The sequence below is a fragment of the Gopherus flavomarginatus genome, chromosome 2, assembly GCF_025201925.1.
Source record: "Gopherus flavomarginatus isolate rGopFla2 chromosome 2, rGopFla2.mat.asm, whole genome shotgun sequence".
NCBI lineage: Eukaryota > Metazoa > Chordata > Testudines > Testudinidae > Gopherus > Gopherus flavomarginatus.
This window is the reverse complement of record NC_066618.1, coordinates 49,632,263-49,660,235: the sequence shown is the minus strand read 5'-3', so window position 1 is coordinate 49,660,235 and position 27,973 is coordinate 49,632,263. Positions and strand designations below refer to the sequence as shown.

General features: G+C 40.7%; 2 protein-coding genes across 14 annotated transcripts in view; one reads left to right on the top strand and one right to left on the bottom strand.

Moving 5' to 3' along the window:
* The window catches only part of CASD1 (CAS1 domain containing 1), a 509,685-nt gene that overhangs the window by 400,463 nt on the left and 81,249 nt on the right, over positions 1-27,973 (bottom strand). The window contains exon 20 of one of the 3 annotated variants that reach the window (XR_007772765.1): positions 24,284-24,364. The exons of the other annotated variants lie outside the window; for them this stretch is intronic. The gene's annotated coding sequence lies outside the window, so the exon portion shown is untranslated. Of the gene's footprint in view, positions 1-24,283; positions 24,365-27,973 lie in introns of those variants that run through there. 3 annotated transcript variants of the gene reach the window in all.
* The window catches only part of SGCE (sarcoglycan epsilon), a 71,169-nt gene that overhangs the window by 33,985 nt on the left and 9,211 nt on the right, over positions 1-27,973 (top strand). For 5 of the 11 annotated variants that reach the window (XM_050941722.1, XM_050941723.1, XM_050941731.1 and 2 more), the window contains 5 exons: positions 5,112-5,323; positions 6,066-6,092; positions 6,814-7,002; positions 17,342-17,385; positions 18,169-18,203. In XM_050941722.1, the coding sequence (XP_050797679.1) occupies positions 5,112-5,323; positions 6,066-6,092; positions 6,814-7,002; positions 17,342-17,385; positions 18,169-18,203 (507 nt within the window). The remainder of the gene's footprint in view (positions 1-5,111; positions 5,324-6,065; positions 6,093-6,813; positions 7,003-17,341; positions 17,386-18,168; positions 18,204-27,973) is intronic. The other 6 variants (XR_007772767.1, XM_050941726.1, XR_007772768.1 and 3 more) reach the window with 4 other exon arrangements.

Genomic DNA, 27,973 nt, shown 5'->3' with positions numbered 1-27,973 from the left:
TAAAAAAGTGTTCTGCTCAGTGCTGAAGGTTCAGGGTTCAAACACTGATGAAGATGCATGAGGGGAGGGGTATTACAGTTGCATGAAGTAGAATTTGTATTTTGCTTTTTTCCTTTTAAAAAAGAAATCTAGGAAATTATATTAAGAAAAACCTATATTAAAACGACATGTATATTGCAAAGTCAAGTATTCAAGTGAGGTGTTTGTGCATTATGATAGAAGTATTTAAACACTCACATACTATTTTTTCCACTTGACCTGTTTCACACAACACACAGATTGGCTGCATGAGGAGGAAGAATTAAAATTTCACAGGAAGCCATAAATCTGGCATTTTCTAATGTTAAGTGCTTGACTTTACAATCTAAATAATGTTCTTTTAGCAGTTATTGAGGTGTTTTTTAATGTAACTATAAATAAGTTGTTGTTTGGGTTTCAATCAATTATAAATTGTAAAGCTGCACCAGAAGCAAATTTAACTTATTCAAATTAAATTGAAAATGCCCAGTTCTTCTGCACCTGGGGCAAGCAGACATGTGGCTCCAATTTTCAAGACTACACCTTTGCCCTCTTAAAATATGGCTCAGGACAGTTTACTGTCCCACTCTTTACTCTTTGGACAGAGTGGTCTGTCTCCCTCCACTGGTCCTGGACTCACTGCAGTGGTGGACACTCCTAGAGAATGTTTGTCATGGAGTTTCCTTCATCTGGCCCTTATCAACCAGGTCTGTTGTCACAGATGTCTCCCTGATGGACTGAGAAGCATATCTGGGGTTGCTGCATGTTCAAGGTCTGTGTTCAGAGCAGGAGTCCTCACTGCATATCAACTTACCAGAGTTTCTCACCATCTATGGTGCATGTCACGCTTTTCTGAACTGTATCAAGGGCTCAGTGGTTCATTCACATACTTACAATAACACCGCAATGTATTATGTGAACAGGCAAAGGGGAGCAAACTCCAGGATGCTCTGCCAAGGGGCAGTCAGGTTGTGACAGTTCTTCATCGAAGAGAGTATCACTCCGATTGCTGACCTCTTGCCCAGGGTCCAGAATCATCTCACAGACCATCTCAGCAGGAATTTTTCCCTGAGTCACGAGTGGTCTCTGAAGACTGGTGTGCTCTGGGCCATCTTTGCAGCTTAGGGCATTCCGATGATCAACCTTTTTGTTACGAGCAACATCAGGAAATGTCATCTGTTCTGCTCTCAAGAGGGCCTCAGACTGGACTCCCTGTCTGATATCATCTGTCTTGGCTGCACTCAGCATGTCTGTATGCTTTTCCCCCAATCCCAGTTATCCCACAGGTCATCCTCAAGCTGAAGGCAGATCGGGCCAAGCTCATTCTGATTGTCCCAGTGTGACTGAGGCAGTGCTGTTTCGCTGGTGTTCTAGCACTGTCAGTTCAGCCTCCCATATCCTGTCCTCTCTATCCAAACCTACTCACGCAGAATCATGGTCACACTTTAAATCCCACGCTCAGCTCCTTGCATCTCGTGGTATGTCTGCTTCATGGCTAACTAAGGAGGAATTGTGGTGTTCCATGGCTGTTCAAAAGGTCCTACTCAATGGTAGAAAGCCCTCTACCAAATGACCTATTCATAGAGCCTTGCAAATCTGCAGATATCTGCTTTGCATCCATAGATGTGGATATCTGTGGATCATTTTTCCGGATCGCAGATTGGATGTGGATACAAATTTTGTATCCATGCAGGGCTCCACCTATTCGGCAAAATGGAATCAGTTTTCGGTGTGGTTGTTTGCCTGCAGTGTTTAACCAATGCTGCCTTCTATTCAGGACAACTTTGAGTACTTGCTGCACTGTTAGTCATTGGGCCTTGTGTGTAGCTCATTGAGAGTACATCAGGCTGCAATATCAGTGTTTTGTCTCCCTATTCAAGGAAGATCCGTCTTCTCCAGTGCCACAGTAGCAAGATTCTTAAAAGGACTTTTTTATCTCCATCCTCCGGTCTGAGAGCTGATTCCTCTGTGGCACCTTAACACAGTCCTAGCGGTTTTAATGGGACCTTCGTTTGAGCCCCTGGTATCTTGTCCCTTTCCGCATTTGTTTCAGAAGACTGTATTCCTGTTAGTGATAACATCTGCAAGGAGAGTCTGTGAGTTTCGGGCTCTGATGGCAGAACCTTCATGCATGCAATTCTCTACAGATAAAGTGACTTTACAACCACACCCTGAAAATTTTGTCTAAAGGGATTTCTTGGTTTCATTTGAACCAGGTGGTGTATTTACCAGTGTTCTTTCCTAAGCCATATTCCTCTCCAGAGGAGCAGCACGTTCATACATTAGATGTCAGGTGATGTTTAGCCTTCTGTCTTGACAGGACTAAACAAGTTTCATGCTTTGCCTCAGCTATGTGTGTTATATGCAGATCATATGAAGGCGCAAGAGGTCTCTTCACAGACTCTCTCTGAATGGATATCCTCCTGTATCAAGACTGCATATGAAATAGCTTCAGTGGGTGAAAGCGCAAGCTGCGTCAATAGCGTTCCTCAGTGAAGTCCCAACCTTGGACATTTGCAGGGTTGCTACATGGTCATCCATACATACATTGATGAACCGTTATGCCATTACGGCATCTTCCAGGGTGGATGCAAGCTTTGGTAGAGGGCAGTCCTGCAATCCTTGTTTAGGTGGACTTGAAGCCCTGACTCCTGGGGTGCGTACTGCTTGTGAATCACCTACGCAGAATATACAGCTGCATCTACTTGAAGAAGAACAAACAGTTACTTTCTGTAAATATGGTTCTTCAAAATGTGATGCAGACGTGTACCCTATGACTGATTCTCTGTCCCCACTGCATTGGAGTCTAGTCTTTGGGCACTTGGTGCCAAGCATCTGAGGGGGGTCAGGGCAGTGCTGCCTCATATAGCCAGGGGAGGGACCATGAGTGTGAATACCACCCCTCTATGGGTAGTGCTAGAGACAATTCTCTGGCTCCAGTGCACTGGGTGCACACACACCTAAGTGGAATACCTGGGTCCATCACATCTCAAAGAACCAGTTACTGCAAGTAACCATTTCTTGTCCTCTGAGATGGATCTGTACATCCCTGTCAAGCACATACTGCTGAATGCAGTGGATAGTGCTAGTGGCAGAGAGGCAGGAGCAGACTATGCCCTCCTCATGGTCATGATACCATTCAGTACTGTATCCAGCTCACTTCCTTTGAACACCAAGTAGGGGGCAAAGAAGCAGGTGGAAGAGACTTCCTACAACCTTTTCCCAGTCATTCATAACTCATTCATGCAACAGAGGGCAGGGTTTACTTTTTAGTATTTAAGAAATGTGCTTAATATAGAAATGTATTTGTTAAGAAATAAATCAATAGCCAATAATCAGATTATTGTAATACAAAAGTAGGTCTTTTGAATTTATTTTATCAAATAACAAAAATTAGTGTTGTTTGGTAAAATAAATTCAAAGGACGTATTTTTATATTACTATAATCTGATATTTGCTATTGATCTATTTCTTAATAAATACATTTTTATATATAAATAAAATAATGCAGAATGAGAATGAGTTAGTCAAAGTGTTTCTTACAATATACCTTACCTGAAGATCAGCATAATATCTTTAATTCGGTGAAACCAAAACTTTGAATAGATGCTCTAACTTCATTTATGTGACTGATCAAAAATGTCTATCTTGTGCTATGGCAATGTTTAGAATGAGTCTTCAAATGTGCTTTTGAAATATCTATATTTTAGTGATGTCATAGATTCTTTGGAGCTAGATGGTCTTCTAGTCAACAATTTTTTTAAATTACTGTTTTCATTTGTACAACTATTCAGCTACTGAATAAATATTTTAGTAATCTTTTTAAAAATTGTCTTTTTAAGTTTTAATTTGTCACTTTATGCTGGTCTTCTAAATCATCCAATAATTGATAAGGCTATATTTCATCTAATGAAATGAATGAGTCTGTTACCTAGATTTAAATGAATAAAAGAAACATTCACCTTATGTATTAATTATATTCTGAAGTCTACTAGTTCATATATGTTACTATATAGGATTATTTTATTTTATATTGAGATTGAATAGGCACAAGCACAACCAGGGCATATAATTAAGTTCAAAATCCCTTATTGTGAAGTTAATACTAAATAATTGAGCTTTACTATTATACAGTAATTGATTACGTTAATTTCCCCCCCCTTATTAGGGTTTGAAAGTGCTACATTGCTTCTTTCTTCTACTTTCTAGTGACTACAGTACACTTTGGGAGTGTGAGTGGGATGAATAATTGAACAGAAGCAGGATAAATATTACCTAATCAAAAACAGGAAAACTGGATATCTTAAGGAACTAATAATGGGATCTATACACCCTTTCTGCTTTATGTTACAAGAAGAGAAGAGTGAATAATGAGTTTCTTTGGTCAATGGCAATTCCAAAAAAAAAAAAAAAATTCAGCTTGAACTGAAAATGAAATTTTGAAATTTTCAGACAATCAAAAAGTTAAAAAAAAAAAGTCAGTGTTTCTTTTTATATTTTATTTCATTTTCGAATCAAAGGAAAATTTGAAGTTAGCTGTCCCCTCCCCCCAAAAATAAACAATTTGATTTAAATTGACACTAATTTGAAAAATGTTTTGGTGTCACTGAATCAAGTTTTGGCTTTAAAATTTCCATAGCTCTGTTTAAAATTCAAAAGCTTGCCCTGGTTGATATTGGCTAAAAAATGGTTATTTGGTACCTTTCTGACTTCGATAATTTTTCAGAGAGTTTATTGTATGCTCATTGACCTCTGCTGTTATTTGGTAGCTATGCAGTGACTTAAATAAAATTAATTGGTCTCAGTCCAGTTCACATAACAAATTGTCACCATTTTTGGGTAGTCACAGCAGAGGTCAATGAGCATTTTCTGTGATTTGGTCTTTAACATGAATTAAGACAATGGAATACCTTACATGAAGTCTTTGGAAAAATAAATGGAATTGTGAGATTTCATATAATTTGAAAGGCTGTGTTTTGTAGTGTTGCTTTTTCTGATTTATGATTGGTTAAAAATTCTTTTAATTTTCCACATACATTTGTTAATTGGTTATGTAATTGTCTTTTTTTTTTTTTTTTTTTTTTTGGTATCAGGTTGATAAAACAAAACAAGTTTCCACCTATCAGGATGTGATCCGAGGAGAGGGAATATTACCTGATGGTGGAGAATATAAACCACCGCCTGATACACTGAAAAGCAGAGACTATTACTCGGATTTTCTAATTACACTGGCAGTGCCCTCAGCAGTAGCACTGGTGCTTTTTCTAATACTTGCTTATATCATGTGCTGCCGACGGGAAGGAGTGTGAGTACTTTAAAACACTAATTAGTAATTGTAAATTTTTCTGAGATTGTAATCCACATGAAAGAATTCTGTAGAAAAGTATCATTCAGTCCATAAAAATACTTTTTAAACAGACCAGCAGAAATATGTAATATATATTGTACTGTTTTCCATCTAAACATGCATTAAAATTATTGGTAATCTCCAACAGAATGGATTTAGGGACTGTAGGTCTATTTAAAATGGTTAAATCATCTATGCACAAAAAAAATAAAATAAAAATAAAAGGACCCACCAATTCAGGACAATTATTTAATTTGACTAAATTTTTTATTCACCGAATATTAAAATTAAAGACCCTAACCTAGTAAAATAAATATTGCCAGGGACCTAAATTGAATTTAGGGTTATAAAAGCCAAACATATGAAACAAAAGCAGCAAGTAACGTAGGTTCTTCCATCTCTTACACGTACCCTGATTTCATTTTGTCATAGAATTTATTTTAGCCAGAAGCCTTTTCCTTAACTTGCATTTTCATTCACTTGTGTGTGGGTGTGGTTGTCTGTCTGTCATCAGTATCAACAGCTCTATTTGTGTGCTCATTCAGTTCTTATCATTAACCTGGTGGCAAATGCTACCAACTTGGTTTGGTGGTAACAGTGTCAGCATTTCCTCATCGTGTACTTTTTCCATCAGCAGATAGATTTAATGTTCCAACTATCAATGCTATTATTTAATTCATAAATTTTGTTTTGTTTTTAGGGAAAAGAGAAACATGCAAACACCAGAGTAAGTGTCTTCTTTCCTGTTGTTTTTCTTTCTCATTTAATTTTCATTTCTCAGTAGCTTGTCATGCTTCATACATGTGTCATACTCTTCTCTCACTCTCCTTGATTCACAGTCTAATTCATATATGTGAAAGCTGCTATAAAACAGAGAGGTGTGGCAAGGCTAGCAGGTCAGAATAAAAAGGGTTTGTAATTAATAAAGATCAGTTTAATATACAATCCTTTAGAGTAATAATATTATTATGTAATTAATGTTCATGCATATGCGACTCCCAATCTACATTTTTACAAGGCAATGGACAGATGAAAGAACTTTCATGAAAGGTATCCTGTGCCTACATAATATTCTGCCATAAAAATCAAAGCTTCTGTGAGTATTTAGGAATCCACCACAAGAAACAACAATATGAGTTACCAAAACTTTTATTTTTACTGCAGGAAATAAATGGAATATTAACATTATATTGCATAGTCTAAAATATTTTAGAAAAATACTTCTTCACACAGCAGTCTGATAGAACAATTCTTGCTTTCAAAATTAAATAACTTAAATATTTGTTTTATACTGAAGCTCTACTATAATTGTTCTACTGATAGTCTATAATATGCATCAAAGTCCTTGTAGTTTAAAGAAAAAATGATTTTAAATGGTTTTACAAAACTATCCATATTCTTAGAACCCTTTTTAAGAAAAATATTCATTTTATTTCCTTTTAACATAGCATCCAGTTGGTCCACCACAGTGCTATACAGAAATCCACCAAAGAGCTTCGTGAGATGTCCAAAAATAGAGAGATAGCATGGCCTCTTTCAACACTTCCTGTGTTTCACCCAGTTACTGGTGAGATTGTACCACCTCTTCACACAGACAGCTATGATAATACTAGCATGCCACTAATGCAAACACAGCAGTAAGTATCAATTTAGATCTTTACTGCCTATAATGATTATGCTATATAATTTAGCTGTGGAAACCAATATTATTTCTCTGAATTAATTAATTTACTATGTAACTCCATAGTTAAATTTGCTTTGAAATTTGCATTTAAAGCAGAAATGAAATCTTAGTTTCGCTAAGATGAACCAACAGAACTATGCAGATATATCAGCTACTTCCTTTGCTGTCAGCCTCCGTCCTAGACTAGAGGAAAAACATCACTGAAAACCAGAAATGATCATTTCCATTCTTCAAAACTTAGTTTGTCAAAAAATTTAATCTTGCTCTGTCCCTGATGCTCTTGTGATGTTCTGGACATATCTCTGCTGAGTCAAGGTGGAAGGTTGGACTATGGGAAAGAGATGAGGCTGTAGAAAGAGTGACTAGGGATGTGAGGCAGTAGCCTGAAAGTGGGGCTTGGAGGATCAGGGTTTATAACCTGGTTCAGAGAGGCAACAATGCTGGGGGAGGCAGGTTCCCCTTCACAAAGGCACTGGCATATCATAGGCTTCCCACAGCATGACTGCCAGGGTCCGTTGGAGAGTAAAAGCAGTAATACTGAGGGAGGTCTTTAAGTATTGATACGTTGATGCAGAAACACTACATTCCCTCAGCCTTCTTACACAGTTTTGTTCCCCCACCAAAAACCTTTTCACTCCCACATATCTCCAGTCACCACCTTTGCTCCCCTTCTTCCTTAATCAACCTCTTTGCTCCTCAGATGTTTTGATGCTTCTTCCAAATCCTCATAATGCACCATACAGCAGCTCTACAGGAAACCAAGGAATGGTGAAGGGCCATGAAGCAGTGGGATGAGGATGCAGGGAAATGAATAGGGAATATAGGGGTACACAGCAGGGGCATGTTGGGAGAGGATTGGAGGAAAGTGGGACTTAAAGCTGCAAGAACCACTGATCACAGGAATGGGGAAAAAGCAGTATAAGTTGTTAAGAGTATAGCTGCTCTTTCCAAAAAGCCCCTTCTAGCTCAAGTCTGCTGTTTTCCCCGTGCTCTCCACTATATTCTTGTTACCCCCTATCATAGTATAACTCCCGATTCTGAACCTTAGCGTCCAAAATATGGGTACTAGCATGAATTCCTCTAAGCTTAATAACCAGCTTAGATCTGATAAGCTGCCACCAATCAGGAATTCCAGTGCCTGATACACTCTGGTCCCCCCAAAACCTTCCCTGGGGACCCCCAAGACCCAGATTCCTAGAGTCTCACAACAAAGGGGAATAAACCATTTCCCTTCCCCCTCCTCCCCTCCAGGTGTTCCCTCCCTGGGCTCCTGGAGAGATATACAGATTCAAGCTCCGTGAATCTAAACAAAGGGATTCCCCCTTCTCCTTTCTTCCTCCCAGATCTTTCCCGCCCTGGGTACACTAGGAGATCACCATGATTCAAACTTCTTGAATCACCACACAGAGAGGAATGATACCTTTCCACCCTCCTCTTTTCCCGTCACCCAGAGGCAATCCAGATTCAAACTCCGTGAGTCTAAAACAAAGAGGAAATTCACTTTTCCCTTCTCCCCCCTGCTCTCTTTCCCTTCTCCCCAACAATTCCCTGGTGTACACAGACTCAGTTCCTTTGAGCCTTAACTAGGAGAAAAAAAATTAGGTCTTAAAGCAAAGTTTTTAATAATAAGAAAGAAAAAAGGTAAAAGTTTATCTCTGCAATTTAGATGGTAAAAAGTTACAGGGTCTGTCAGCTTATAGAAACTAGAAAGAAGCCTCCCCCCAGCAAAATACAATTTAAAATACTTCCAGCAAACTACACATTTGCAAATACAGAAACAATCAAAAGACTATAACTGCCTTTCTTACTAAAAATACTCACTCTTCTGAATATATAAGAGACTGTAGCAGGGAGATTGGCAAGAAAACTGGTTGCATGTCTAGTCCCTTCCAGGACCCAGAGAGAACAAAGCCAAAACCAAAAACCACAAACAAAGGCTTCCCTCCACCGAGATTTGAAAGTATCTTGTCTCCTAATTGATCCTCTGGTCAGGTGTTGCAGGTCACTGTTTGTTAACCCTTTACAGGTGAAAGAGACATTAACCCTTAGCTATCTGGTTATGACACCCCCTCTTCTCCATGTGCCTCTTTCCCCATATCCTCATTCACATGCACATCCTGAGACCCCCTACAACTCCATATGTGCTCACAAATTTCTTTCAAGTTGCTCCTCCACAATGTTGCTTCCCCAGGCCTCCACCTTGAGCCACCCCTAAGCCCCCCGCAGCTCTGTGAGGACCAGAAATACAGGAAGGAGAATACATATTGTGGAGGGGACAGTGGGAACAGGTTTGTACAGGTTGACATAGGTGAGGGCAAGTCTGCAGGTTTTAGCCCAGGAAATGGGGTTGTGAAATACCCCCACCAAAAAGTTTAGTCAGCTTTGGTTTAAGGTTACCAGTCTGCATATTCCATCACTGCAAACTGTAAAAAGCAAAGAAATAAGCTGGCAGTTAGTGGTCTGTCAACACTCCATTCTAGAGCTGGCCAGAAAATTCTCATGAAAAATTTCACATTTTTGGGGTGGGAAAAAACCCATCCCAAGTTGGGACAAAAATTTAATGGGAAGGGAGTTCCAGAAAAATTCTGTCTCAAGAGAACCAAAACAGAATCATTAGGCTTGCTGGCTGCAGGCTGGGAAGGCACTTGTAAATGAAACTGAGCTGTCATTTTAATTTTCTGTCAGGAAAGTCTTTTGGCAAAAAATTGATTATGCAAAAAGGGCATTGTCTGTTGAAAAATTCCTGATCAACACTACTTCACGCATCAGTTCCCCTTCTTAACCTACATTTACCTCTCCTCCAGCATCCTCAGTCCAAATATTTCTACCATTAAATTTTGTGTAAGATGATAAGCAGTGTTGCCAACTCTTGCAAATATGGTGTGTTTCTTAAAGCCCTACCTGTGGGAAGCATGTGAATAGGTGAGCATCTCAGCTTCAGTTTTTACTTAAAATGTGTAGGCCTTATGGTTGCAAAGAGAAGCTTGAAAACATTATCTAAGTGCACCCTAATTGCTCAAAAACCAGTAGCTAAGTAAATATTGGGTTCTTTTTGTTTTATAAAAAACATGATTGTTTTGGGGCCTGACTCATAATTGTAAATGTTTGGCAATACTATAATATTAGAAATAGAACACTGTAATAATTAGAGAATCTATTTTTTCTCTAGTTCTCCAAAGAAAATATTAATGTTTACATTAGAACTACTTTTGTTGACCTTTCAAATTTCTTTGAATGTTGGAAATCTCAATAATAATATTGCGCTAATGCAGGAAAACCAGAAAGTGAAATTGAAGTTTCACTATCCAAACCAAATGAAATACAAAAAGTAAATAGAACAACACAAATGGTAATAAAAATAATCTTACAATTAGTAACACAAAGAGCTTTTTAAAAATTGTGTATTATTTATCTCGACAGTGTCTCTTTACTGTCATTGTATTAGAGTATAAATTTTCATTTTAAAGAAGAATTATATGTAGCAGATTAGGGCCAGAGTAAGGACTACCTCTGATTCGTATTTCATATAGGACACACAGTTCTTAACTGAATGTCGCTTTAGTAATGTCATCTTGTTTCATATCTAGACTGTATAAATATTAAGACATATTTTGGATACCAACATCATAATAGTGGATTAAACAGAAGGGATTAAAATTCTCTCCAGAGTTATTCAGGCAACATTGTTGCAGTCTTGTCTCAACCTGTACTTTTAAATTAATATCTCAGTAAAAATAATTAGAATATAAAATAAATTGGTTTAGAAAAATGTTTTTCTGCTTTCCTCTGCTCTGCTCAAACATGCTTACTCCAGCCCTTTGCAGTCATTTTCTGTTGTTTTTCCTGTGAAGTAAATGGAAACAAATAAAAAAAATAGCCATTACTGGTGAAGTTTCACAAAAACATTTTCCCATGCGCCCTCTGCTGGCTCATCAGCAGGAGTTAATTGACATTTCCAAGAGCAAGAAGCATTCCTATTTGTGCTTTTAAATAAATATTTTTTGGGTTTTTTTGCTGTAATTAATGGACTTAAACATCAAATTCACCTTCATTGATTGGCTTCTGTTTCAGTTATAAAGATGTAATGGAGAATAGCACAAAATTAGTAGGGAACATACAGTAACGATCTGCTAATGCCTAAATGTGGGGTAGTAATCTAATGTGAATGACACAATAACATTGTTAATGCAGGAAACAAAATATGATGGAGTTAATTTCTTCAGCATACGTAACATTCAGTAAACCTCTAGTTTAAAATTAGGGCTGCCCCCCATGAGGGCTCTTTGCAGTTGCAGCAGCATGCCTGTATGTAGTGAATTATAGGAGCAGAACCAAAGTCAGTATCATCTTCAATGTGATAGTCTCCTTCTTTCCTCTTCCAGATTATGTAGTTATCTCGTTTGATCCAGGCAGCTAGTCCATTTTCAGGGCCTGGTGCATTGTTTCCATCTGGTGGAGAAATTGATAATGGAATCAGATATTTCTTTGATGCAATCTTGTTTATTTACAAGTGCACACTAAATCCCATTTCTCTGAACACAGTAGGAACCAAACAACAGGAGGTAGTTTCTTTGCTTACAGTTCCAGGCCTGCCTTTCCAGCCAGCGCTCTGCTCAAAAATCTCCCTCTCCTTTTTCTCTCATGATTATGCTTCCAGTGCTTCTGTGGCTTCTTCTGGTGGTAGACACAAACACTTTCACAAAACAATACCCAGCCACACACCCCTCACTTGTTTGCATTCATTCTGCAGCAAAACTCCTCCATCCACATAGCTCAGATTCTCTGACTGCTTTATTTGTGGCCTGTGTTTTGGATGGTGGCTCCTATTGTTTCAGCTATTTTGCTTTTAATAAGGAGCTTAACTGTTTCTTAAATTTATCCTTGAATGAAGGGAGTCTCTCATAGCCATCAGCTTCAATGAGGTTTCATTCTCTGTCATAAGCATTATATATGGAAACAAGAACTACACTTTTAATTACTCTAAATTAGTAAAACAAGCAATGTGGATGCTTTGTAAAAATTTAATTTACATCTGAAAAGTATTTATAAAATTGGATACAAATAAAGAATGTAGCAAAGAGGGAGGTTGTAAAATTTGTCATTCTGTCCTATATTTCTGAGTGAAGGTTGCTGTGGTTTTCCCATAAAACTTAACATTGTATATGATAAATATCAATTGAATATGTACATTCTTGATAGTTACATTGAGAATGTTGTTTTACTTTTTACTACAGTGAGGGGAAGTTCCTTCAAGTTCCTACACAACATATTTTCTAGAAGAGACTATGTCTGGAATACAACGTTATCACAGCATAATGGGCTCCTGCCGATAGATGAATGCTAAAGAGAAAGCAAGGCTTTGCCTCAGTGTTTATTTTTAAAGCAGGAAGCATTGATCCTTTCACAATATTCTATTACCAAAACAGTTAATTCCCATTATACTAAGTGACTGATGGAAATGTTTATAGTGACTGATGGATTTTGTGCAGTGAACTTATTCTACCATTATTGGAAAACTGTATCCCTATTTGCTTTTTGATATAGTCAGTCAGAAAACAGCTCATCTGTTAAAAAATCTTTTAAGATACTGTATTTTGTATGTAAGATGGTTTCTGCCACCTAAGTTTTTGTCTTGTAGTTTTACAATTAGGCATGCAGAAATTGTGTGGATTTATAGACTCATAGACTCATAGGTCAGAAGGGACCAATATGATCATCTAGTCTGACCTCCTGCACAAGGCAGGCCACAGAACCCCACCCATCCAATTTTATAACAACCCCTAACCCAGGACCGAGTTATTGAAATCCTCAAAATTGGTTTGAAGACCTCAAGCTGCAGAGAATCCACCAGCAAGCGACCCGTGCCCCACGCTGCAGGGGAAGGCGAAAAACCTCCAGGGCCCCTGCCAATCATTTAGTATACTGAAAACATTAATCGCAAACACATGCAGCATGTCCTATGCTAGACATACCCTAGCTGACAAACTGAGTGTTCTCACTTCTTCCCTGCCTGGCACAAAATGTGGCTGCTTACAATAGACCTCAATTAACAGACCAATTAGGCTTTGCATAGTTTGTCCAGGCTTATGTTGCCTTTCCTGTATTTCGAAGGGCAGCTTCTTCTGCACATAAAGTAGCAAGTTGTTAAATTAAAACACATTTAGTGCCATATTTTGATAAGCACTATCTGTATCATTCCATTTGCTTTTTTAACTCCTATAATCAGGAATTAGAACTGATTAGGTAAGTACATTTATATCTGCTTCTAATGAATTGAAAACAACAGAAGCTGGGTGGTGAAAGTATATTTATGCCCCATATGTTGTGTTAGCCATTTTTAAGGAGTTTCCTCTATCCGTGAGAGGATGCTTCCCTGCCTAACTTTATCCACCTAGACCTTGGTCTTTCAAATGCTTATGCACGTGTGGAATTTTACTCAGATGAATAGTTGCTTTGACTTTAGTGGGATTATTCATGTGAGTAAAGTTAAGCATGTGTATTGGTGTTTTCTTGACTGGGGCTTTGGTGTTACCGTAAAATTTAGACGCCAGTTATGTTACCTACAAATTTGCATGAGGCTCTTAGCGCCTTGAGCACAAGCCTGCCAATTATGTTAGCCTACAGTAGCACTTCTAATTTAACAGAAGGGTAACAAGGTTGTGGCCAGGGTGTTACCAGGGGGCCTGTCTCCGACCTGCAGGGGGCCCCCCAGAGCAAGCTAGTTCAGCTAACCCCTGAGAGGGCACGGATACAGCCATCTGCTCAAGGATTGACCCACACAAGTAGAAATTCTTCAGAAACAAAAGATTTATTTATTTAATAGAAATAAAAAGAATAAAGGGAGTTTAATAAAGCAAGAAAAGATACATAGGACTTAGTAAAACACAACAGAATTACATTTAAGAATTATACAATAAAGCAGTGCAACAAAATAAAATACACAGGATACACAAGAGACTTAGTCTATGTAGTATTTACAATGTAATAGGCATATTGGGACCCCGCATACACAAAGGCTTTGGTCTTAGCGTTAAAATCTAATACTGTACTTAATACAATGTAGTATACGCTGCCTCTGTAGACACATATGAGAAACCATTATATTCACAGATTAAAAAGAAAACATTTACTAAACACTAACATTACTACTTAACACTAAACATTTAACATCTAACATTTAATATCTAATTATTTAATATTTAACATCCTGTGAGCGGTGATCAGCTAGTCGCAAGATGGGTAGGGGAGATCTCATTCAGAAGCACAGGCATCCAGCTTTATTGACAGACATGCCCAAACACAATGTAACAAGAGATGATAAATTCAGACTTACACTTTATCTTCTTAGTTCCCTCTGACTTGTCTTAGGGGCCCTTCTGCTCTGTCAGTATCTGGAGATGATGGTGTCAGCACCTGGAGACGATGGTTGCTGCTGCTGCAGGCATAGCGGCAGCTGTTGGCTGTTGCTGCAGGCAGTTGCTGCTGATTACGCTGCTATAAAAGTTGTTGCCAGGCCTTTAGAATTCTGCTGCTGTTTTTCCGGGTAACTGTTTTCCGGAATCTTCTTAAGATGCTGCTGCAGTTGTCTTAGCTGCTGCTGTTGTGGTTGCTGCTTGAGGCTTCTGATCTTCACAAGCCCCGAAACCCCCACACTTTCAGCCTGCTACCTGTTGGCCTTATATACTAGTTGCTCTCTCAAGGTCAGCTCATCTCAGCTAATCAGGTTCTAGCTTTTCTAGCTCCTCCCCATTATGTCATACCTATTTTTAGATACAGAGCTCCTCCTCCTGACATCGTCTTGGGTAGAGCTCCTTCCCCTGAGTTGCTGTAAACTTCTGGAATTTTCCACTCTCTAAATTTAAACTGTCATCCCTGTCACTGCCATTTTGTCTGCCATGTTGAATTCTCTATTTTTACACTATAATTAATTTCTACTTATCTAAAGCCTAAATCTTAGAACTAATTACGGTTTTATGCAAATCAAAGTGTCCTGATACTGTCACCACCTTAATTATGTAAATTGGGAGAAGTGAATTTTACAGTGTTTTTAAACCCCTGAGGTTTTTCCCTCTATCAAGGTGCTTCAGGAGTTTTCAGAACATCTAAAAGCAAAATTTCTTGTTACACTGGAACCAAGGATAAATGCTTTTTTTTCTTCTTTTAGTTATAAATAAAATAAATAAATGCAGCTTTAATTTCTTGACTTGCACTCTGACCACTAATCCACATCTGCTAAGACTACTTCTAACAAGGGCTGTCAAACGATTAAAATAATTAATTGCAATTAATCACACTGTTAAACAATAATAGAATACCATTTATTTAAATGTTTTTGGATGTTTTCTACCAATTACAACACAAAATACATTTACAGTGCTCAGTTTATATTTATTTTTATAACAAATATTTGCACTGTAAAAAACGAAATAATTTTTAAATTCCCCTATTGCAAGTACCATAGGGGATTGCAATCTCCTTGTCATGAAAGTTGAATTTACAAATGTAGAATTATGTTAAAAAAAAACTGTATTCAAAAATAAAACAATGTAAAACTTTAGCACCTACATGGCCACTCAGCCCTACTTTTTGTTCAGCGAAACAAGTTTGTTTGTTTATGTTTTCAGGAGATAATGCTACTCGCTTCTTGTTTACAATGTCACCTGAAAGTGAGAACAGACATTCATATGGCACAGTTGTAGCCAGCGTCACAAGATATTTACGTGCCAAATGCTCTAAAAATTCATATGTCCCTTCATGCTTCAACCACCATTCCGGAGGACATGCATCCATGCTGATGACAGGTTCTGCTCGATGACAATCCAAAGCAGTGTGTACCAACGCATGTTCATTTTCATCATCCGAGTCAGACGCCACCAGCAGAAGATTGATTTTCTTTTTTGGTGGTTCAGGTTCTGTAGTTTCTGCATCAGAGTGTTGCTCTTTTAAGACTTCTGAAAGCATGTTTCACACCTAGTCCCACTCAGATTTTGGAAGGTACTTCAGATTCTTAAACCTTGAGTCAGATGCTTTAGCTATCATTAGAAATCTCACATTGGTACCGTCTTTGCATTTTGTCAAATCTGCAGTGAAAGTGTTCTTAAAATGAACAACATGTGCTGGGTAATCATCCGAGACTGCTATAACATGAAATATATGGCAGAATGTGGGTAAAACAGAGCAGGAGACAAACAATTCTCCCTCAAAGAGTTCAGTCACAAATTTATTTAATGCATTTTTTTTAATGAGCGTCATCAGCTTGAAAGCATGTCCTCTGGAATGGTGGCCAAAGCATGAAGGGCCATATGAATGTTTAGCACATCTGGCATGTAAATACATTGCAATGCCAGCTACAAAAGTTTCAACGCTTTCTTCTCACTTACAGGTGACATTGTAAATAATAAGCAGGCAGCATTATCTCCCATAAATGTAAACAAACTTGTTTGTCTTCGCAATTGGCTGAACAAGGAGGAGGACTGAGTGGACTTGTAGGTTCTAAAGTTTTACATTGGTTTGTTTTTGAGTGCAGTTATATAACAAAAAAAAATCTACCTTTGTAAATTGTGCTTTTGTGATAAAGAGATTGCTCTTCAGCACTTGTATGAGGTGAATTGAAAAATACTATTTATTTTATCATTTTTAGAGTGCACGTATTAGTAATCAAAACTAATAATATAAAGTGAGCACTTTACACTTTGTATTCTGTATTGTAATTGATATCAATATATTTGAAAATGTAGAAAAACATCCAAAAATATTTAATAAATTTCATTTGGTATTCTATTGCTTAATAATGTGATTAAAACTGCAATTCATTTTTGTGAGTTAATTGCATGAGTTCACTGCGATTAATTGACAGCCTTACTACTTCTAACATTCAAAACCTCCTCAAATAGCCACTTAAAAAAAATCCAAAAAGTGTTTCTCTTTTCTTCCAAAATAAGAAATTTACCTTTATAGTTATACTGGTCTATCTTTACATTTATGTATTTCAAGTGTTTACATTTTTAGAATTCAGCTTGCTTCACCTGCCTTCTATTGTGCTACATTTTTCGCTTAATAATTTATTATTTGAACATGAGAATCATACTACTATGCTTTAGCAATAATCTAGTTCCTTGCTCATGTTGAACTGCTTAGCCTTTTGGTCACTTGGTTTATCCATTTGGGGAAAACTAGGTTATTGCCTTATAGAAGAATGATGCGTGTGTAGTTTAAATACCATGACTGTATTCATAGATGTGCACTGTACATAATATATAGATGTTTTAAAGATGTTAAATTATTATTTTTAGGAACCTGCCACATCAGACTCAGATTCCACAGCAGCAAACTGCAGGTCAGTATTAAAAAAAAATGCTAAAAGATCAGGTGATAATGGGGAGCAATCAGCACCCAATACTTACTCAACCTTTGGCCTGTGGAAACAATTTTGAAATGTTGTAAGATGTTGCAAAATTACAGTTCCAGTTTTCATGGAGAAATCACTGGAAATGTTTGGCAGGGGGCATCTTGAGAGTAGGCAGAAAGGTTACAATGCAAGTGGGACTAGTAACACAGATCCAGTGAAGTTAAAACAGAGATCTTCTTACATAGACTAGCCTCTCTCACCCCAACAGCTAGCCACATCTAATTTCTTCTTGCTACTGTCATGGACAGTGAGTGATAAAGTAGCACTTTTATCTTGCTTTTACCAGATATAAACAATGGAGATCGGGGAATTTCTGTGCAGAACAATTAAATCCATAGTGTAGATTTCCATTGGTCTTAGTGAATGAATTCCATCTGTCTAGAGCGCAAAAATGTGAGGCATCAGCTGCTTATCTTCAGTTAGCATCTCTGATTTGAGAAAGAAATCTACATTTGTAGGAAAGAGGATAAGAATCATACTTGGAAAATACAGTGGCCAAAATGGGTGGGTTATTCAGTGGGTATGCTAGGAAGAACCAAGTCTGAGATTGCTCATGGGAAGGAAAATATCCACAACAGCAGAAACAAGAGTTATACGTATCATGATGTGTGTACACCTCTTAGACGAAGGTTTGTCTTATATGTAAGAAACACTTGTTTGGTGTTTTCATTCAAAATTCTTCTTCTTCATTACTGCTTTCGTGGATTAAAGGAGAATTTCGTATGACAACATTTCAAAGATTTGAGGCAAGTATATAATAGATGTTTATGCCCTTGTGTTTTTTAGTTATAAAATTTGATAATTCTGCACAATATCATTAAATGGTTTAAATTATGTTTTCAGATAATTTTAAGTAAGTGGTAGGTGGCACAGTGGTTCTGTGTCCTGAGGCTTATGGTTTAAATTTAGCGCAGATCATCCCACAGAGAAAAGTGTGTTTTGGTCAGTTGTAAAAACACCACACAATTCAGCCTTAAAAAAAGATTATTTTCCACTCAAAAGAAACCAAGTTTTACACAAGGTCAGATTGAAGTGCATAGTTCTAGACAGAAGAAACTTGCAGAGCATTCACTGTTCTTTTTGAGAGCATTTGAAAATATGTCCCCCTTGTTCAATATTTGTGTTACTAGAAACAATACAGTGTTGCCATTTCACTGAAACTTAGTGGCAGATATTCTTTCCATAATCTGTTTTGGAATTACGGAAGTGCTGGCCACAGCAAATAGAAGGTATAGAAATAATTACTGAAGTTGCTGGTCTCACTGGGGATGTCAGTGTTCAAGGAGAAATTGGACTACCTGAAGCATCCATATCCTCTGTACCTAGAAGCTCATAGCACTCTACTTGGCAACTTCTGCCCCATAATTTAGATCTCTAGCAATTGGGGGTAAAATTTCTGTGAAATATTAGTAAATTGTTAGTAAATGTGAATGGTGGTGAAAATCCCAGTTTTTGCTCATTTGAGTGTCAAACTAATCTGATAGCATTCTTTGATAGGATAACGAGCCTTGTGGATAAGGGAGAAGCGGTGGATGTGATATACCTAGACTTTAGTAAGGCATTTGATACAGTCTCGCATGATATTCTTATAGATAAACTAGGAAAGTACAATTTAGATGGGGCTACTATAAGGTGGGTGCATAACTGGCTGGATAACCGTACTCAGAGAGTAGTTATTAATGGCTCCCAATCCTGCTGGAAAGGTATAACAAGTGGGGTTCCGCGGGGGTCTGTTTTGGGACTGGCTCTGTTCAATATCTTCATCAATGATTTAGATGTTGGCATAGAAAGTACACTTATTAAGTTTGCGGACGATACCAAACTGGGAGGGATTGCAACTGCTTTGGAGGACAGGGTCAAAATTCAAAATGATCTGGACAAATTGGAGAAATGGTCTGAGGTAAACAGGATGAAGTTCAATAAAGATAAATGCAAAGTGCTCCACTTAGGAAGGAACAATCAGTTTCACACATACAGAATGGGAAGAGACTGTCTAGGAAGGAGTATGGCAGAAAGAGATCTAGGGGTCATAGTGGACCACGAGCTTAATATGAGTCAACAGTGTGATACTGTTGCAAAAAAAGCAAACGTGATTCTGGGATGCATTAAGAGGTGTGTTGTAAACAAGACACGAGAAGTCATTCTTACGCTTTACTCTGCGCTGGTTAGGCCTCAACTGGAGTATTGTGTCCAGCTCTGGGCACCGCATTTCAAGAAAGATGTGGAGAAATTGGAGAGGGTCCAGAGAAGAGCAACAAGAATGATTAAAGGTCTTGAGAACATGACCTATGACGGAAGGCTGAAAGAATTGGGTTTGTTTAGTTTGGAAAAGAGAAGACTGAGAGGGGACATGATAGCAGTTTTCAGGTATCTAAAAGGGTGTCATCAGGAGGAGGGAGAAAACTTGTTCACCTTAGCCTCCAATGATAGAACAAGAAGCAATGGGCTTAAACTGCAGCAAGGGAGATTTAGGTTGGACATTAGGAAAAAGTTCCTAACTGTCAGGGTAGTTAAACACTGGAATAGATTGCCTAGGGAAGTTGTGGAATCTCCATCTCTGGAGATATTTAAGAGTAGGTTAGATAAATGTCCATTAGGGATGGTCTAGACAGTATTTGGTCCTGCCGTGAGGGCAGGGGACTGGACTCGATGACCTTTCGATATCCCTTCCAGTCCTAGAGTCTATGAGTGGAAACAAAAGAGGATCAGCAGCAGAAGAGGACAATACAATGGGCATGTAATCTGCCATCATGTGGCCTAGCTTATCTGATCAGAAAGGTGTTTCGTTTTGCAATTCAGGTTTGAGGTTGTTGACTAGCTGTTATATGTCCCTTCCTTCCCTTTCCCTCAGATAAGAATTGTTTGTTCTGACATCCCCAAAATAGCTCTCACATACCTATTTGGGCCAGATGTTCTGGTGTGTTCCATCCTGTCCCTTTTAGGGAAATAGCCCCATCAGGCTAGCTACAAGTTTTCCTATTGTGGAAGAACTGTCAGCTCATGTACCTAGCTCCTCTGCCACATCCTCCATCCAGTCCCAACATAGAAGCCACACTGGGGAGCAGGGCAGAGCTCAGTACACTTCAGCTATCCCCACCTTTTGTATGGTCCCTTAGGGATTGTTGCCAGGTGGCATAGGTTAGAACACACCCCAAGGATTACACTATTTGGCATCAGTGCATATCTACCCTGAGAACCAGGAAATTGTAAAAAGCATCTCCTCCCTGCTACACGGAGCTGTAACTAGGCACAGCAGATTTCTTGGATCATGTCTTTTTCCCATTGGGATTTCAGTCAGCCCTGCAATGAACAAAACAAAACAAAACAAAAAACAAGGAAAGCACAGGACTTTAAATACATGCTCAGTGCAAACAAAGGCATGAAATACAAAGCAGCACATTTGCCCCCTACTTCATAACAAAAACTGATATAAAAATACATTGTGCAAGCCTCCTTGTAGTTAATCCTACACCTTTATCTTGTTTTCTGTAATATACTATTTTAGTAAAACTACCCCATCTCTACTCAACAGTAAATAGAGAATGTTCTAGAAAAAGTGTAAAAACCCTTTCAAAATGTATTTTCCGTAATTTTGCATTGTCATAGCTATGTTGATCCCAGGATATTAGAGAGACAAGGTGGGTGAGGTAATATCTTTTATTGGACCAACTTTTGTCTCTTTCACCTAAAAGGTATTACTTTTCCCATAACTGTGAGCTCAGCTCACTTTATACCAACTTTCAGGTTGTTGCATTGTCAGAGAGGAGATTTCTGCAGCAGTACTCGTACTGGCCACGCATGCTCAGAGCTTGGCCCCCGCTCTGAGTATACCTCTAGTGAGCACGCGCGGCTGGTTCCCTCAGTTCCTTCTCTACCGTCCCCGGCTTGAGACGGAGCTCAGCAGACTCCTTAAAGAATTTCTTTCCTCATCTTGAAATAACTTGTAGTTAGACGGTTTCTTGTTAGTTAGTTGTTAGTTAGTGTTACCCTTTTTCTACTGTTAAAAAAAAAAATTGTTCTCTCAGCCGCTTCAGATATGCCTGGCTTCACAGGCTTTAAGCGCTGCTTCTCCTGTAAGGACGCTATCCCTCTCTCCAATGGACATTCACAGTGCATAAAATGTTTGGGGGAGACCCATATTCCCCAAAAATGTGCTCACTGCACTAAACTAAGCTCCAGAGCGAGAAAGGACAGAGAGTAAAACTTAAACTTATTCTACTTCAAAAATCCCTAGGGTCCACCTCAGACCCTGGCGCGGACTCTGCCTCCACTCACCGACACAGCTCTCCCACTTCTAAAAAGCAGAAGAAAGCAGCAAAACGAGGGCACTTTCTGTCAAATTCAAAGGAAGCCCTTAGACACAAACCTTCTCTGGTCAGATCCACAGTCTCCTTACCGGTGCTCCCCCGCCTGAGGACTTTCGACGAGCCGGGCTCCTCCGGCACTGCGTTAAACCCACCTGTGCTTTCGGCGGCAGCGTGAAGCTCTGGTGCCGAGGCGACAGGCTTTCAGTTGCCTGCCTTGATTATGGCACCTATCCGGTGCCGACATTTCAGGACCCCCCTGAGGCACCGCAGCCTGCTATTAATAGCACAGCACCGGCATTAACAGCACTACTTGGCACGGAGCCAAGTTTAAGAACTCCGGTGCAAGCCTTGGTTCCCTCACAGCAATTCTATCAGCCTTCACCTTCAGCTGCCTCAGTGCTGCCGTTTACCCAGTCAAGTGACCTCTTAGTGTCACCTACGCTGCAATTGCCCTTCCTTAAAGACTGCTTCTCCCTTACGAATGATTCAGGGTCCGAACAGCCTTCCTCCAGTGAGGAGGAGTCTGAACTACAGGGTGATGTTTCAATGCAATCAGAATTCCATCCTCGGAGTCCTGTCACCCACGGGCACAGAAAAGTTCTCTCAGACTATCCTCGAGACCCTGCCTCCTGGTGCGTTAACCCCTGGATGGCACCACCTATGCCTTTTCCATCACCATGGCAGTATTGGGCCCCCTGGGCACCTTTCCCTCGGCAGCACACCCGCTATTCCAATTCGACGAGACGCGAATGTCCAAATGATATGACTCACTTGGCACCCTCCCATTCTCAGGATCAATTAACTCCTGCTTCTGACCCAGTACTAACTGAAGTACCAACTGAAGTAATGCCTGAAGAAGCTTTACTTTCCTCCCCTCTACCGTCCTCAGACGATTTTTCGAAATTCCAGGATCTCTTTAAAAGGGTTGCCAGCGAGCTTAGAATCAATCTAGAGGAAGTACTGGACCAACAACATGAGTTAATGGACATCCTGCAACTCTCTTCTTCATCCAGACTGGCGTTACCAATCAATGCAGCCCTTCTGGAACCTGCTAAGTCCATCTGGCAGGCTCTAGCCACAAGCCAGCCTACCTGCAAACAAGCAGACCGTAAATACTTCATTCCCTCTAAGGGCTCTGAATTCCTTTTCTCACGTCCTGCGCCAAACTCACTGGTAGTGGACGCAGCCAATCAAGGGAACAAACAACAGTATTTCCGCCATACCCCAGCCAACAAGGAAGGCAAACGCTTAGACCTGCTGGGTCGCAGAGTGTATGCCTCTTCAACCTTACAATTTTGAATTGCCAATTATACCACAATTCTGGCAAAGTACAACCATAGAAACTATAACAAGTTCATGGACTTTATTGAACACATTCCAGACCAGAAGAAACAACAGTTTACAGCTTTAGTTTCCGAGGGCCAAATCATATCACGCACGGCTCTTCAAGCAGCTCTGGATGCAGCCAATACCGCAGCAAGATCCACCACTACGGCGGTGGTCATGCGCCGAGGTTCATGGCTCTCCTCTTCCCTCTTTCCTCGTGAGGTTCAGAGCACCATAGAGGATGTCCCTTTTGATGGTGATAAACTCTTTGCTTCCACCACGAATGAGGTGCTCCACTCAGTGAAGGACTCAAGGGCAACTCTTTTATCCTTAGGCATCTAAACCCCTACAACCAGAAGGCAACAGTACAGATATCAACCTTACCACTGTCCACGCTACCCCCCATATACTCAGCATTTCCCAAGATCTCAGGATCAACAACAGCAACACCAACGCCAGAGATCCAGATACCAGTGGCGTCGCCCCAGTTCTTCTGGGATGCCCCAACTTCCTCCAATTAATAAGCAGATTTGAACCTTTGGTCGAGGGTCTTGTAAACATTGTCCCAACTTCAATGTATGCACTGCCGACAACTATCTTTGGACACCACCTACAGCCATTTTTGCACCAATGGCAGAATATTATCACCAACAAGTGGGTTCTAGAGGTCATCACAACTGGGTATTCTATCCCCTTCCTCTCCTTACCTCCCACCCTCCCCGTCCCTCTGCAGGGACACCTCTCACGAGCTACACCTCCAGCAAGAAGTACATCATCACCTTCACCTGGGGGCTATCAAACTTGTGCCCAAATGCCACAAAGGGAAAGGGTTCTACTCCCATTATTTCTTAACAGAAAAGAAAACTGGAGGATGGCGACCAATCCTCGACCTCAGGAGGCTCAACAAATTTGTCAAAAAGTAAAAGTTCAAGATGGTTACTCTCACCACCATAATTCCAGCCCTGGAGCAGGGCGATTGGTTTTCAGCCCTTGACCTACAAGACACCTACTTTCATGTCACTATCCACCCGGCCCACAGACATTTTCTTCGTTTTACCCTCGGCTCAACGCATTTCCAATACAGAGTTCTACTATTCGGCCTTTCCACTGCCCCTCAAGTTTTCTCCAAGCTCCTAGTGGTAGTCACTGCCTACCTCAGGAAAAAAGGAGTCATAATATTCCCTTACCTCAATGATTGCCTCCTGAAGGCCTCCATGTTCGATGAGGCCCTCTGCTTCACACAACTCACCATCGATTGCTTCCAATCCCTGGGCCTGCAAATAAACAAAAGCAAATCCACATTAAGTCCTACCCAGCACCTGGAGTTTATAGGAGTGAGCCTCGACTCCACAACCGGACTGGCATCTCTCCCACCTGACCGATTCAATACCATAAAACTGCTGGCTACGAGACTTCGCAACAGCCCCCGGGTCACCGCCCGAGACTGCCTCCAACTACTAGGGCACATGGCCTCATGCACCTTCGTGGTCCAGAACGCACGTCTCTACATGAGGTGCTTCCAAGCTTGGCTGGCCACGGTTTACAAACCAAACGTGCACTCACTAAACAAACACCTGGCCATACCCTACCGAGTCAAAGACTCTCTCATATGGTGGACAGTCCCCTACAACCTCTGCTCTGGAGTCCTCTTCCTCCAGACCTCCTCAACTCTGATAATGGCGACCGATGCAACCCTCACGGGCTAGGGGGCACACATCTCTCACCAAACAGTCCACGGGCTATGGTCTCATTCCGAGACCTCCCTGCACATAAATGTTCTAGAACTTCGAGCTATACGGAATGCCTGCCGCTGCTTCCTTCCACTAATCAAGAATCAGCATGTACGCATAATGACAGACAACATTGCCTGCATGTTCTATGTAAACAGACAAGGAGGGGCTCGTTCCCACTCTCTTTGCTTAGAGGCCATAAAACTCTGGAATTGGTGCCTTGTGAACCACATCCGCATATCAGTTGCTTATCTCCCAGGGGTGATGAACACCACTGCTGATGAGTTAAGCAGACGTTTCCCTTCGGAGAACGAATGGGAGATAGATGAGGAAATCATCTACAACATATTTCGCACTTGGGGTCACCCAACCATAGATCTCTTTGCAACCACGAAAAACACGAAATGCCTCAATTTTTGCTCCAGGGCAGGACTTGGCAAACACTCCCTTGGAGACGCATTCATGATCCCATGGCACTAGGACTTAGCTTATGCATTTCCCCCAATACCATTGCTCAACAGGGTCCTCATAAAGATACAAACAGATCTTGCCAGGGTGATCTTGATCGCATCTTCATGGCCGAGACAACCGTGGTTCCCTTTCCTCACCAGAATGTCAATTCGACCTCCGATCTCCCTGCCTCTCATCCTGAATCTTTTATCACAGCAACACGGCCGGCTTCTTCACCCCAATCTCTCCATGCTTCATCTCAAAGCCTGGTACCTGCATGGTTCTCCCAACAAGAACTAGACTGTTCCGACCAAGTTCAGAGGGTACTTCTACACAGCAGAAGACAATCCACCCGTACCACCTATCTCCGAAAGTGGAAACGATTCACAAAATGGTGTTCAACTAAACAACTGTCTCCTACCTTGGCACCTCTTCCTTGCATACTCGACTATCTATTGGACATTAAGCAATCCAGCCTTTCCTTCAGCTCCATCAGAGTCCACTTAGCTGCCGTCACAACCTTTCATGGTACAGTTGACAATACCTCGGTCTTCGCTCATCCCATCACCAAGCATTTCCTGAAGGGACTCCAAACCTTATATCCAGACATTAAGCCACCTACCCCTCCATGAGATCTTCACCTAGTATTGTCCTGTTTAACTCATCAACCCTTTGAGCCCTTAGCCACCTGCTCCCTCTTGCACCTCTCAATGAAAACAGCCTTTTTGGTGGCAATTACCTCCACCAGACGGGCAGGCAAGATAGCAGCCCTTATGGCAGATCCACCATATACGCTCTTCTTCAAGGACAAAGTTACTCTACGCCTACACCCAAAATTCTTTCCAAAAGTTCACGCTTCATTTCACGTCAATGAACCAATACATCTACCAACTTTCTTTCCGAAACCACGTGCAAACTCCTTCGAAGCCACAGTGCACACACTTGATGTGCGCAGGGCCTTATTCTTCTATTTGGACAGAACCAAACCCTTCAGAAACTCTCCTAGACTCTTTGTCTCCATTGCGGAGTGCTCCAAAGGCATGCCTGTCTCTACTGGATCTCCGATTGCATACGACTCTGCTACCAGATAAAAAACGTTACACCTCCAGCATTGATCAGAACACATTCCACTAGATCTGTATCTACCTCTGTAGCCTTCTTACCTAAAGTACCATTAACTAACATTTGTAGAGCAGCCACTTGGTCCTCCGAGCACACATTTGTCAAACACTATGCTCTTATTCAGGGCCCTCTCTCTGACACTCGATTAGGCTGGGCAGTATTATCTACTGCATTCCTGCCAGATCCGAAGTCCCTACCTCCTTGAGATACACTGCTTCGAAGTCACCTAGAGTGGAGCAGCCACAGGGACATCTCTCTCGAAGAAGAGGAGGTTACTCACCTTGTGCAGTAACTGACGTTCTTCTAGATGAGTCTTCCTGTGGGTGCTCCACTACCCACCCTCCTCCCCTCTACTTCGGAGTTAGGGTAGCCTCCGTTGTAGAGAAGGAACTGAGGGAACTGGCCGCGCATGCTCACTAGAAGTATACTCGGAGCGGGGGTCAGGCTCTGAGCATGCGTGGCCAGTACGAGTACTGTTGCAGAAATCTCTGATCAAAGATGCAGGGGCGCACCGACACCTAGAGTGGAGCACCCACAGGAACACTCATCTCGAAGAACGTCAGTTACTGCATAAGGTGAGTAACCTCCTCTTTTTACCCAGCATCACTATCAAATTAGTGTAACTAGATTTTACTATTTTCAAATGGAATTTTTACACATACAAAACATTTACAGGCCAGGAAAGTTACAGAAGTAGTTTTCCTGTTTGCTTTCGGTTAAGAAATTTAATTTCTATCAAAAATATTTCAGCTGTTCAACAAAATATAAATATAACTGAGCACTTGATTTTGAAAGGCTCACTAGACAGCACTAATTAGTATTTAATGAGAGGGAGGAGAGAATATGGCTAGTAAAGGACAGTTAGCTGTTCTGTACCTGGCGTTCTTCAAGATGTGTTGCTCAGGTGTATTCCACAGTAGGTGTGCGTGCTTGCCACGTGCACCGGTGCCGGAAGTTTTTCCCTTAGCGGTACCCATAGTGGGGGAGCACCACTGTGACCCCTAGAGTAGCGCCTCTATCTCACACTATAAGGGGAGGTGGGCACTCCCCCCACCCTCAGCTCCTTCTTGCCAGACAACTCCAACAGAGGGGAAGGAGGGCAGGATGTGGAATACACCTGAGCAACACATTGCGAAAAATGCCAGTTATGGAACAGGTAACTGTCCTTTCTTCTTTGAGTGATTGCTCATGTGTATTCCACAGTAGGTGACTCCAAACTATATCTGATGGAGGTCGGTAGGAGTTTGAGGGTTTCCGGGAAGGAGTACTGCCCTACCAAACCCAGCGTCATCTCGTGTTTGGGAGACGATCGTGTAGTGCGAGGAAAAGGTGTGGACAGAGGACCACGTGGCAGCCCTACAAATATCCTGAATGGGGACGTGAGCTACATAGGCGACTGACGAGGCCTGAGCTTTTGTAGAATGCGCCTTCATGATAAGCGGCTGAGGAATCCCTGCCAGGTCATAACACGTGCGTAGCACGAGGTGATCCAGTGGGAAATTTGTTGGGTAGAAACCGTTTTCCCCCTCATGCAACAAAAAGCTGCGGGGATTTCTGGAATAGCCTGGTTTGGTCTAGGTA